The sequence below is a fragment of the Mus pahari genome, chromosome 18 (assembly GCF_900095145.1).
Source record: "Mus pahari chromosome 18, PAHARI_EIJ_v1.1, whole genome shotgun sequence".
Lineage (NCBI taxonomy): Eukaryota > Metazoa > Chordata > Mammalia > Rodentia > Muridae > Mus > Mus pahari.
In genome coordinates, this window is record NC_034607.1 from 1805534 (window position 1) to 1818454 (window position 12921).

Consider the following 12921-nt stretch of genomic DNA (forward strand, 5'->3'; position numbering starts at 1 on the left):
CCTCTTCCCCCCCCCCTGCCCCCCATCCTGTTTGTCTCTGTGCAACACTGTTAGACCCGGGGCTCCTGTGAACTCTGCTTCTCCATTCTTGGCCTGGGGCTCTCTATGTAGACCAGGCTGGCCTTGAATTCGGAGATCCACCTGACTCTTTCTCCCTAGAAGTGCACTTAATGGTGGGTCCCACTGGAGTGAGAATTCTGGAATTTTGGTTTCTTAAAAAAACAAACAAAAAAACCCAACGCAGAAATATTATAAGAGTGTAAATTCAGGCCGGGTGTGGTGGTGCATGCCTTTAATCCCAGCATTTGGGAGGCAGAGGCAGGTGAATTCAGGGCTGGAGAGGTGGCTCAGCAGTTAAGGGCACTGGCTGCTCTTCCAGAGGCCCTGGGCTCTATTCTCAGCACCCATATGGCAGCTCATAACTTCCTGTAACTCCAGTTCCATGGGGTCCGATGGTCTCACACAGACAGACATGTAGGTAAAACACCATGCACATAAAATAAAAATAAAATTCCACAAAGAGAAAAAGGAATGTTTTTTTCCATTTTAATCCCAGTTGTGGGGTCTGGGGCTGCTTCAGACTGTCCGCAGCAGCTGACAATGATTTACCTCAGGCTCTAGCAGAGGCGTGGTTGTGACAGCTGCAGACAGTGTCTGTGATTGTGTGGCATTTGGAATTCTGGAGACTTTTCAGAGGGTGTATAGATGCGAGAGCCCGTGGGGGTGTGGAGGGTTATTAGGCGGTTGTCATTTGGGGAAGTTGTTTTCCGTTCGTTAGCAACAAAAGGAAAGAAATTAGGATTTTCCTAATTCCTTTTTCTCCTCTATCCTTTCTCTCTTATCTAGTGTTAGGGGGTGAAACCAAAGGGTAGGAAAAAGAACCCACAAAGTAGCAAAGACCAGGTTCGCCCTTCCGTGGGGGACACCTTGCCTTCAGGTTAACAGGTAAGTTTACAGGGTGTCTTTGGGCACCCTGGATTGGGTTACAATATGGTAAAGTGAGGCAGAGCCACTAGTATCCAGAGATTTCAGGAGGTTGTCCCAAAAACTAAGGGAGAATGGAGATCTTGCTTAGCTGAGAGGCTCTGACCAGACTGCAGACACAGGGACATCTTTCCTTTCCCTCGTCCCCATAACTCTCCTTTCTGTTTTGCCTCAAACCTACCCTGGTTCCCCAGAGTTGGGCACAAGACTGAAATACTGAGCCCTTTAATGCTTGAAGCCCTTGGTGTCTCTGGTGGCCACCCTCCTGATGCCATACCTCCCCATCCCCTCCCCCGCCCCCATAATTACAGTCGCCTGTGACTCATGTACCCCAAGGACAAGCTTCCCAAGTGCCTGTTTAGAAGTTCCCTCCTCTTTCGGTGGCCCAACAGACGCCACTCAGCATCTGACCAATCACAGCTCTTCTTGTGAACATCGAAGGCGTACGCAGTCCAATTAAAATTGCCCCCTGCTGACACCACAGAACCAGAAGCTTGGGGGTTTGTTTGCTTGGTTTTGGGGTTTTCACTTATTTAGTTTGCTCTTGCTTTATTTTGAGACACCGTCTCACCCATGTAGCCAGATTCAGGTTTTCAGTGTTGGCATTTGGTTTAGGCTCCGCCTCACAGTTACCTGGCAACAGCCAGGTAGGCCTGACTCACTATAAAAGGGCTGCTTGCCCCCTCCCCTCTCTCTTACTCTTGCTTTGGCCTCGCGTTCCCCCTTCCCCCTCCCTCTATTTTCCTCCCCTTCCCCCTCCACATGCTCATGGCCAGCCTCTATTCCTCCAACCACCCACCCCTTTCTCTGTCTCTACTCTCTCAACTCCCCTCCCCATGCCCTGAATAAACTCTATTCTATACTATACTGTCTATTGTATGGCTGGTCCCTCAGGGGGGAAGTATGGGCCCACAGAGGCACCCCCTTCCCCCCACAGTTACCGTACTTCAACCAAACATAGTCTTTTTTTTTTTTTTTTAAGATTTATTTATTTATTATATGTAAGTACACTATAGCTGTCTTCAGACATTCCAGAAGAGGGTGCCAGATCTCATTACAGATGGTTGTGAGCCACCATGTGGTTGTTAGAATTTGAACTCAGGACCTTGAGAAGAGCAGACAGTGCTCTTAACCGCTGAGCCATCTCTCCAGCCCACATATTCTTTTTCTCATCATCTTTTTATAAAACACACTACTCGCTGGGCAGTGGTGGCATGCGCCTTTAATCCCAGCACTTGGGAGGCAGAGGCGAGTGGATTTCTGGGTTCAAGGCCAGTCTGGTCTACAGAGTGAGTTCCAGGACAGCCAGGGCTATACAGAGAAACCCTGTCTCAAAAACCTAAATAAATAAATAAATTAATTAAAAAAAATAAATACAGCACACCACTCAGTGACTCTGATTCTCCTGCCTCAGCATCCTGCATGTTGGGAATTCAGGCATGAGCCACTCAGCCTGGCTAGGTAGAACGGTCTCCCAGTCTGAAGACCACCCGCAGAAATCTGACCTGAGGGAACTGGCCTGCTTGGGCTAAATGGTGCTTCCCCCTTCTTTCCCAGGGGTTAGAAGCCCCACCCCACCCGGACCTGTTGTTACAGGAGAGGCCCCAAACTGATCCTGAGGCCAGGAATGCCTGCCCATTCCAATGAAGGTCTCTATAACGGGTGGGTCGTCTGTTCCCAAAGCTGAGTTACGTGTGTTAAAGGTGGATATCCGGCCTGACCTTTCATGTCAGTGTCCTGGGCCACTAAGACAGCTCATGGGGTAAAGTCTGATACCCGACCCATCCCGGGAGTCCGGGTCAAGGGAGAAGGAGTTAACACGCTCAGAGTCATGAAACTTAGAGAGAAATAAAAATTGCCCCCAAACTCAAAAGCCTTTCTCTCCTTCCTACCTGGGTTCTTGAATTAGGGTCAAATCCAGCAGCTACGGGATTGTCACACCCTCACCCTTTAATCCCATCGATGCTGAGCCAGGCTTCCATCCCCTGGCTGAGCTAGCCAGCTGTCTGACTGCTTGAAAATGGTGGAAGAGGAAGAGGGCGGCGTGGAGGAGGGGGACGTGTTCCTAGCCTTTGCCCAGGGACCCATTCCTCCTCGGGGGCCCGTGCGGCGCGCTTTGGACAAGATCTTCCTCGCCTTCTTGGTCCTGTTCCTGACACTGCTGACGCTGGAGGCCGCTTACAAACTGCTGTGGCCCCTGCCATGGGCCAAGTTTCGGGACTGGCTCCTGAGGACCCCTGAGGGGGAGTCAACTCTGGAACTCTGAGCATCTTCACCCACCGACAACCTGTCCTTGCTACTGAGGTGAGAAAGGAGATGTTAGCCAGGTTGGGGTGGGAGACATAGTTAAGGCCAACACTCTGAGATTATCTTTATCTGCGTTTCTGTTTGTGGGTACATGCACATGAGTTCGGGTGCCCGGGGAAGCTAGAGGGTGTTGGATCCCTAGGGGCTGGGGTTATAGAAGGTTGTAAGTCACCTGAAGTGGATACTGGGAACACACACACACCTAATTTTTTTTGTTTTTGTTTTTCGAGACAGGGTTTCTCTGTGTAGTCCTGGCTGTCCTGGAACTCACTCTGTAGACCAGGCTGGCCTCAAACTCAGAAATTCGCCTGCCTCTGCCTCCCAAGTGCTGGTATCAAAGGCGTGCGCCACTACGCCCGGTTACACACCTACCCTTTTATACATTATATAAATGTAATTTCAGAACCCACATAAGAGAATACAAGGAATAATTTTTCCTTTTGAATAGCTTATTTTGCTTAAGAATGTACTTTTCAAGATTTATTTAAAGTGCACTGTAGCTATTTTCAGACATTTTTTCTTCTCTCTCCAGCCCAGCTCACTCAAAGATTTATTACTGTATGTATGTACACTGTCGCTGTCTTCAGACACCCCAGAAGAGGGCATCAGATCTCATCATGGATGGTTGTGAGCCACTAAGTGGTTGCTGGGATTTGAACTCAGGACCTCCGGAACAGCAGTCAGTGCTCTTAACTGCTGAGCCATCTCTCCAGCCTGTAAGAGTGTATTTTATTTCCTTTTGTTTTCCTGCAAGTATCATGGTTTAAGTTTTCTTCCTGGCTGTACAACTCCACTGTATGTCTGTACCACACTTTGTCTGTTTTACGGGCTAGTTGGCTGCTTCCATTCTTTTGGCTATTGTGATAGCTACAGCAATAAACACGGATGTGCACATGGTGTTCTGACTTAAATTTCTTCAAGTATCTATCCAGGAGCAACACATCTAGGACACGTTAGGCCGTGCATAGGTCCTGGCCCACCTCAAGCTGGACTCTAGAAGGGTCCCTGGCAGTTAGATAAAGGCCAGAATTCCCCCCAGGAACTTGTGAAACAGGTTCCTGTCTACAGAAGGGATTTGTTTCCCTTGCCTCTGGAAAAGGGACATAAGGCTCGGCAGTGTGCCTGGGGTGCCTCTGAGCGTGTCACCAGTATCAGTTATAGATTTCAAAGTCCCCACACTGGCTCCCTGGATTTACCAGTGGCAGAAAAAGCCTCCCCAACAATTATTTGTCAATAGCTCTTTAGAGATGGGTGGGGATTCTCATGAGCCCCCTTCCTCATTTCTGATGGAATCTTAATATCAGGTAACCTTGGCCTCTGTGAGTTGGTCAGTGCCACAAGCTGGCCTTTTCACAGAACTCGAATCCAACTTTCACCTCCTAACTTCTGTCTACACCCGCTCCCTTCTTCCATGGTCCCTCAGCTTGTGGTCAGTTTTTATAACGATTAACTTTAACCATACATTTACTTTACATGTATGGATGATGTCTGGATGCACGTATGTTCACCACACACAAGCCTACTGGATTTCCTGGAACTGGGGTTACAGTTGGTTGTGAGCAACAAGTGCTCTTAAAGGCCTTCGCAGGCACCTGCACTCATGTCGTGTAGAGATTTACCCGGGCACACACGTAAATCACAATATAAATAATTGTGAAAAGACGGGGAACCTTCATTTCAGGGAAACCCATTTTGAGAAACCCAAGGATATGAAAATTAAATCATTATCTCTTAGAGTCCGGTCAGCCATTGGAGAACTACCCTCTACCCCACCCCACCCCACCTCCGCTCCCATTCAAATGCTGTAAGCCCAGAAGGCGAGACGCAAAGCGAGGAGGTCGGTTTAAATTTGAAGTTCGGGTCCTCTGAGAGCAGCTGGGTTTCTTTCTTGGTCCTGCAAATTGGCAAGATGCACACCACCGAGGAAGGAAGGCTGCAGAGCCGAGGTCTCCCCGCAATGGGTGTTGACGTCTCAGGCTTCCTCATCAGGACACCTGCCGACCTCGTCTCCCCACCCAGGGCCAGGCTGGCATCACAGTGGTTTCCCCCTCTTGTCTCCGCAGCTCTCCTGGAGGAGACACCCCGCGGGATTTCACGAGCCTCTCCTCCCAGCGCTCCCAGCGGCAGCTTGCAGGGCTTCTCCCCAGGCCCGCGCCGGGTTATCCCGCGCTCCGCCTCCCGCCCTGCAATGCCCGGCGGTGAAGCACTGTCTTCTGTACCCGTCAAGGCGACCCTCGGAGAAACAGGCGTCTCCCCCCCCCCCCGGTTCGCACCGGGGGGCTCGGTCCTAACGTCAGCGGTGCAGACTGAGCTGCGGGTCGCCGACGACAATAATAATAATAGCTCACTCCAGCAGCGTGCTGTGCTCATTTGTATGCGTGCGTGTGAGTGCGCGCGTGTGTGTGCGTGTGCACCTGACCCAGGAGGCCGGGCTGGATAACCAGGAGGTGCACGCCGCCTTTCGAAGGAAGGGAAGGGCAAGCGTAGGTAGCCAGGCGGTGGAACTCGGGGCCCGAGGGAGAGCAGAGAAGGCGGTGCAAGGCTTACACCAACCCAGGGCAGGAAGAGCAGATCTTTTATTTCGTTCCCTGGAGCCCTGCACAGCCATAGAGACGCCAGCTCCTTAGGTACCTGCTGGAGATGCCTTCCCCTCCTAGGACGGAGGGACCGGTCTTCCCGAGGCGACTCCACCGGACGGCTCGGGGTCGGGGGGCAGGTCCGAGGCAGGAAGTTTCTGATTGGCCGAGTGGCTTCGGCGAGCTCCCGGTGCGAAGAGCTCCACGCCTCGCGGCCGAGCAGGCCGGTGCCGTACGCCAACGTGGCGCGCCCCATCTTCCTGGTCCTCCGCCCCGCCCCGTCGAGCGTCCGAGCCCCCGGAGCGGTGGCCTCGGTGGGCGAGCCGAGCGTCACTTCCGGCTCCACGCGGCCTGGGTTCCGTACAGCAACATGGCCGCCCTCAGGCGCTGCAGGCGGAAGCTCTGCGTCTTCCGGTCCGTTGTGGGGCCTGAGGTGGGGGTGGGGGAGAGGAAGGCGGAGGGAACTATGCGAGGATTTGCGATCCGCGCTCAGGGGAGCCTCGAGAGACCGTTTCTGAGGTGGGGGGCCGGGTCGTGCGCGGAGCGGGGGGTGGCGGCGCCGGCGTGGCCAAGGCGACGGATCGGCAGGGCCTGCCCGACGGGGCTCAGGGGCGAGCTTGTATGCCACCGTGCTAGCCCCGAAGGCGAGTGTGGCGGCCTAGGCCTGAACGCCGAGAGGGTGCCTTGGCGGGAAGCTGAGGCCGGAGGCTGACCCCCGCCTGGGGCTAGATGCCCAGACCGGAGGAATGGCGAGTGGTGGGCTCGCCGTCGGTTACCGTCGCAGAGAGCCGGGGGGGAAAACCAGGGTGCGGGGAGAGGGAGGGGACTGGAGGTGAAAAATCTCCAGCCTAAAGTCCCGGTCGGAGGAAGTGGAACACGCAGATGACTGTAGGAGCGGAGAGGACAGCGGAGGGAGGGAAACCCTTTCACCTCGGAGTCCACGAGTTGGAGTTGGGGAGAAGTCGGAGAGGAGGGCGAGCGATGGGCAACCGCACCAGGTGGCGTGGACAGGGTGTTGGTTCCTGCAGACAGCAAAACTCGGAGAGCAGCGTGGGTGGGACCTTACCCCCCATTGGATTGGGAATAAGGAGAAAACGTAGCAGCTGACCGAGTGTGGGAAAACGCAACCGAAAGACAGGAAATGCACTGGGGTGGGAGGGGCTGGAGTTGTGGGTGATCCGGAGGCTTTCCCCCAGAGCTGCTCGGAACTGATCGTTGTTGAAGACGCGTTGAAGACTGCTTGGGAAGGACTAAGCTATTCTGAAACCCCGACGGGGTGGGACCAAGCAGGAGGGGCTCTTGCGAGGCTCCCTGCCCTGCCCCTTCCAGAATTCTGACCTTTCCAATACTTTCTCCCTCAGGGGGATTTGATCCCCCATGGCCACCGATGACAGCATCATTGTACTTGATGATGACGATGAAGATGAAGCGGCTGCTCAGCCAGGGCCCTCCAACCTACCCTCCAATCCTGTCTCAACAGGACCAGAAGCCTCTGGTCCCTCCGAGCCCCGCACGGATGGAGGGAGCAGTAACTCGGGTAGTAGGAAGTGCTACAGGTTGGATAACGAGAAGCTCTTTGAAGAGGTAAGCTTTAGGGAAGGCTCCTTTTGCTTTTGAGATAAAAGGGTCACCCCTTGTGGTCCACGCTGGTCTTGAACTCACAGAGGTCTTATTTGCATCAGCCTCTTGACAGCTGGGATTAAAAATGTGAACCACTGGGTGGGAGAGATGGCTCAGGGTTAAGAGCAACATTGGCTGTTCATCCAGCGGTTCTGAGTTCAATTCCCAGCAACTATATGGTGGCATGGCTCACAACCATCTGAATGGGATCCGATGCCCTCTTCTGGTGTGTCTGAAGACAGCTACAGTGTACTCATATCGAATAAATCTTTAATAATTAAAAAAAAAAAAAGCCGGGCAGTGGTGACACACGCCTTTAATCTCAGCACCTGGGAAGCAGAGGCAGGCAGATTTCTGAGTTGGAGACCAGCCTGGTCTACAGAGTGAGTTCCAGGACAGCCAGGGCTACACAAAGAAACCTGTCTCAAAAAACAAACAAGAAAAAGATGTGACCCACTATGATGTGCTAGGGCCAATGCCAGGGAAAGGGGTATGTGATTGGTTGTTTCTGGCTTCCTCACTGATTCCATATTTCCCCCCCCACACCCCCGTCCCTTCCCTTGAACCCCGTAGTTCCTTGAACTGTGTAAGACGCAGACATCAGACCACCCTGAGGTGGTTCCGTTCCTCCACAAACAGCAGCAGCGTGCCCAGTCTGTGTTTCTGGCCTCTGCAGAGTTCTGCAACATCCTCTCCAGAGTTCTGGCTCGGTCTCGGAAGCGGCCCGCCAAGCTCTATGTCTACATTAACGAGCTCTGCACTGTTCTTAAAGCTCACTCCATCAAGAAGAAGTTGAACTTAGCTCCTGCAGCCTCGACGGCCAGTGAAGCGCCCGGCGCTAACCCTCCCACAGATCCCCCCTCTGACCTTACAAACACCGAAAGCACCACCTCTGAGGCCCCAAGGAGTCGCGGTTCCCGGAGGCAGATCCAGCGCCTGGAGCAGCTGCTGGCATTGTACGTAGCAGAGATCCGGCGGCTGCAGGAAAAGGAGTTGGACCTGTCAGAACTGGATGACCCAGACTCCTCATATTTGCAGGAGGCCCGCTTGAAGAGGAAGTTGATCCGCCTCTTCAGGCGGTTGTGTGAGTTGAAGGACTGCTCTTCTCTGACGGGGCGGGTCATAGAGCAGCGCATTCCCTACCGAGGCACCCGATACCCAGAGGTCAACAGGCGCATTGAACGGCTCATCAACAAGCCGGGGCCGGACACCTTCCCCGACTATGGAGATGTTCTGAGAGCTGTGGAGAAGGCGGCGACCCGGCACAGCCTGGGCCTTCCCAGACAGCAGCTTCAGGTCCTGGCTCAGGATGCCTTCCGGGACGTGGGTGTCAGGTTACAGGAGCGGCGCCACTTGGATCTCATCTATAACTTTGGCTGTCACCTCACAGATGACTATAGGCCAGGTAGGACACTCCCTTCAGGTTGAATGGAGGCATCTCTAGTCCCTTGTAGGATTGGTACTGGGTGCGCTGACCCTGTTTTCCCACACAGGCATTGACCCCGCACTGTCTGATCCCACATTGGCTCGCCGCCTTCGGGAAAATCGTACCTTGGCCATGAACCGTCTGGATGAGGTCATCTCCAAGTATGCAATGATGCAAGACAAGACCGAGGAGGGTGAGAGACAGAAGAGACGGGCCCGGCTCTTAGGCACCGCCCCCCAACCTTCAGACCCCCCCAAAGCCTCCTCGGAATCTGGTGAGGTATGGAAGGGTTAATGCCTGTCAGATCTTGTCTCTACCCTGCACTGCCACCCGGGACTCCAGGGTGACTCCTGGAGCAGTGTATGGAAGCGGGGGTGGGGGGGGTGGGGGGGGAGAACATTGGTCACGTGCTTGCCTCTCTGTAGTGAGCTCCCAGAGTCGAGTCCTCCTCCTACCAACCAAAAAGCTCTGGGGCACGGGGATTCCTTAAGAGAGATTCCTCTTTCCCCCAGGGTCCTAGCAGTGTGGCATCTCAGGAGTGCCCTACTACCTCCAAAGCTGAGACGGATGACGACGACGACGAGGAGGACGACGACGACGAAGATGACGAGGAAAGTGATGATGATGAGGAGGAGGAGGAAGAGGAGGAGGAAGAGGCTAGTGAAGATGAAGATGAGGATTTAGAACAGTTGCAGGACGATCAGGGGGGTGATGAAGAAGAGGAAGGAGGAGGTATATGTGTAAACAGAGCTTCCCTATGGGGAGCATCCTTGTGGTGTTAGTTCTGCTCTGTCGGACATGAGTTCCTTGTTGAGCCTTTCCTTCCTTCCTTCCTTCCTTCCCTCCTCCTCCTCCTCCTCCTCCTCCTCCTCCTCCTCCTCCTATGTCCTTTGCACAGCCCCCTTTATCCCTGTTCCTTATCCACCCCTCCCCTTTCTTTTCCAGATAATGAAGGAAATGAGAGTCCCACATTGCCTTTGGACATTTTCCCTAGAAGGAACTCAGAGCCCATAGAAGGGCTCAGGCCCCCCGAGGGGCAGCAAACGAGGGGACTGACAGAGACCCCAGCATCCCCGCCAGGGGCATCCCTGGACCCTCCCAGCACCGACGCAGAGAGCAGCGGAGAGCAGCTCCTCGAGCCGCTCCTGGGAGACGAGAGCCCTGTGTCCCAGCTTGCTGAGCTGGAGATGGAAGCTTTGCCTGAGGAAAGAGACGTTTCCTCTTCCAGGAAAAAGTCAGAAGAGGATTCCCTCCCCACCATCTCGGAAAACGGGGCAGCTGTGGTTACCTCTACATCCTTCAATGGGCGTGTCTCTTCTCACACTTGGAGAGATGCCAGTCCCCCGAGCAAGAGATTTCGGAAGGAAAAGAAGCAACTGGGCTCTGGACTGTTAGGAAACAGGTAATAGTGGGCAAGGAGAAAGGCAGGCAAGGAGGCAGGGCTCTCTGAAGGGAGCCCGATGTACGTCTCCCTGCTGCTTCAGGCCCTTTCTGTCATTTCTCTTCTGTCCTCAGCTATATAAAAAAAACGATGGCACAGCAGGACAGTGGGTGGACCCCAAGTGTCCTGCCTATGCCGTCTCCCCCCTTGGCCTCTGTGGCTTCTGTTGCTGATTCCTCCACAAGGGTGGACTCTCCCAGCCGTGAACTGGTGACCAGCTCCCTGTGCAGCTCTTCTCCATCCCTGCTTCTCCAGGCGCCCCAGGCCCAGTCTCTCCGGCAGTGTATTTATAAGGTGAGTTGGGGCAGTGTCCCCTGGCACTTGATTCTCACCCTTTCCCTCTCTGTGGGCATTGCACCTCCTGCTCCTCTGATTTCCCCACCCGCCTGCCTGCCTGCCTGAGAGTGCGTGCGTGTGTGTGCATGCGTGTGCGTGCGTGTGCATGCGTGCATGTGTAGTGACAGTTTTGGAATTTTGGCTTCTTTATAAAAATTCAGAGCTGAGTGGTGGTGACTCATGCCTTTGATCCTGGGAGGCAGAGGCAGGCGGATTTCTGAGTTCGAGCCCAGCCTGGTCTACAGAGTGAGTTCCAGGACAGCCAGGGCTACGCAGAGAAACCCTGTCTCAAAAAACAAACAAACAAACAAACCAGTGAAATAGGTTTTCATTTTATTTATTTATTTATTTATTTATTTATTTATAAAGATTTATTTATTATATGTAAGTACACTGTAGCTGTCTACAGACACTCCAGAAGAGGGCATCAGATCTCATTACAGATGGTTATGAGCCATCATGTGGTTGCTGGGATTTGAACTCTGGACCTTTGGAAGAGCAGTCGGGTGCTCTTACCCACTGAGCCATCTCACCAGCCCCGGTTTTCATTTTAATCCCGGGTGTGGAGTGTGGGACTGCTTCCAACTGACTGCAGCTGACTGGCCTCGATCGAGCTCTAGAGGTGTGGCTTTGCCAGCTACAGACAGTTGCTTTGGTAGTGTGATGTGATGTTTGGAATTCTGGGAACTTTTCAGGAGAGCATATAAATGGTAGAGCCTCCCAGGCCTCCTCCTCGGCTTCCCCTAGGAAGCATGGGTGGTGGGAGTACAGGGCTTGGTTGTGGTTTGTTAGTACTCTTGCTCAGAGAACAAACAGGAGGAGAGACATTAGAATTAGAGATTCTGTCTCTCCTGTCTCTCCTTTCTTTTCTATCTAGTGGGGCGGATAAAGGGGAGGAAAAAGAACCCACAAAGTCTCAAAGACTGGCCTTGTGTGTGTGTGTGTTTAGGTTTAACCCCATCACCCAGGAGGCAGAGGCATACATGTCTAACTTCAAGGCCACCGTCTAGTCTACTCAGTGAGTTCCAGGACAGTCAAGGTTACATAGTGAGACCATGTAAAACAAAAACCAAAGATTTGGCATGTATATCTATGTGCTACATTTGTGTCTGGTGCTCATGGAGGCCAGAAGAGGGCGTCTGATCCTATAGATCTGGAGTCACGGAAAAGGCAGTGAGCTGCCATGCGAGACTAGATACAACACACAGATCTGCAGAGCAGCTGCGTGCTTAGTGGCTGAGCCATCTCCCAGCCTTCCATCCGGCTCTGTTTTGTTTCTGAGACAGGGTCTTTCTATGTAGCCCTGACTGCCCTAGAACTCTGTATGTAGTAGACCAGGCTGGCCCCAAACTGGGATATCAGCCCACCTCTGCCTCTTGAGTGCTCGGACTAAAGGCGTGAGCCGCCATGCCCTTCTCAGCCTTCTTTCTCTGACTTGTCTGCAGACGAGTGTGGCCACACAGTGCGACCCGGAGGAGATCATCGTGCTCTCAGACTCTGATTAGCAGTCCCCGTGCTCCCTGTGCTCCCTGCATCCAGAAGGTTTTGTATGGCTGTTGGAAGATGATGGAGCAAAAGATGGACAGAGCTCCTCCCTTTTTGATGGTGTTTCTTTTGACAAAAATAAATAAAAATGTTTTAAGTTTTACACAGACACATTAATAAACAATGAATTTCTTTTTATTGTATTCTTTGTCTTTTCTCCTGTGACAGCTATCACCTGCATCTGCCCTTTTTCCCCTGGCCCTCTTTTTAGGGCGTCCTCACCCTTAACCCTTCCTTGAGCCTTCTTCCCTAGGCACTTGGAAAGATAAGTGCTTCGGAAGCCTTCTTAAGCCGCTTTCCTTTCTCATTTTGAGCGGTTTGAGTGAAAAGGCCAATCAGGGGCTGCCTCAAGGTGATTCGGCCAATCCAGACCTGGGGGCGGGGCTTGGGGTTCTCCGAGCCTGGGGAAAGGGCTGTTAGATCCCGCGAGCAAGCCAACGTCCAGAGCTCGGGGTGGAGCCTGGGGAGCGGAAGCCGGCACTGGTCAATGGGAAAAGGTAGGCTTGTCGGATTAAAGGGGAACGACGGCTTCGGCCAAACCGATTCCCGAGTCCTCAGCCGCTGACGGGACCTGGTACCTTTAAGGCGGAATGAAGCGCCGGTTCTTTAAAGGAAAAGTGTCGGTGTCGGTCGAATTTTGCCCAGCGGCACTGGAGGGGTGCTGGCCTGCGCCTTTAAGGTCGCAG

At 53.3% G+C, this 12921-nt stretch overlaps 2 protein-coding genes across 3 annotated transcripts; both read left to right on the top strand.

The window, feature by feature from the left end:
- The first annotated feature begins 322 nt into the window (after positions 1 to 322).
- On the top strand, positions 323 to 4181 carry LOC110335363 (small integral membrane protein 40-like). The gene is made up of 3 exons (XM_029531411.1): positions 323 to 945; positions 2894 to 3288; positions 3824 to 4181. The coding sequence occupies exon 2, from the start codon at positions 3005 to 3007 to the stop codon at positions 3248 to 3250; it is 246 nt and encodes an 81-aa protein (XP_029387271.1). The 5' UTR covers positions 323 to 945; positions 2894 to 3004; the 3' UTR covers positions 3251 to 3288; positions 3824 to 4181.
- A 2051-nt stretch (positions 4182 to 6232) lies between these two features.
- Daxx (death domain associated protein) lies at positions 6233 to 12378 on the top strand. Of its 2 annotated transcripts, none has more exons than XM_021217753.1 (8): positions 6233 to 6386; positions 7229 to 7451; positions 8061 to 8892; positions 8981 to 9192; positions 9426 to 9645; positions 9859 to 10315; positions 10429 to 10648; positions 12136 to 12378. In XM_021217753.1, exons 2-8 carry the CDS (start codon positions 7245 to 7247, stop codon positions 12193 to 12195), a joined length of 2208 nt encoding a protein of 735 aa, XP_021073412.1. In that variant the 5' UTR covers positions 6233 to 6386; positions 7229 to 7244; the 3' UTR covers positions 12196 to 12378. The 2 variants fall into 2 exon arrangements, with proteins under 2 accessions (XP_021073412.1, XP_029387395.1); XM_029531535.1 differs by having other exon boundaries at positions 6240 to 6281.
- Positions 12379 to 12921: the final 543 nt, after the last annotated feature.

Coding starts and splice junctions, on each gene's coding strand:
- LOC110335363 (XM_029531411.1), top strand. CDS start 3,005: ATGGTGGAAGAGGAAGAGGGCGGCGTGGAGGAGGGGGACGTGTTCCTA.
- Daxx (XM_021217753.1), top strand. CDS start 7,245: ATGGCCACCGATGACAGCATCATTGTACTTGATGATGACGATGAAGAT. Junction 8,893..8,980: donor CACAGATGACTATAGGCCAG/GTAGGACACTCC, acceptor TTTCCCACACAG/GCATTGACCCCGCACTGTCT. Junction 9,193..9,425: donor CCTCCTCGGAATCTGGTGAG/GTATGGAAGGGT, acceptor TCTTTCCCCCAG/GGTCCTAGCAGTGTGGCATC.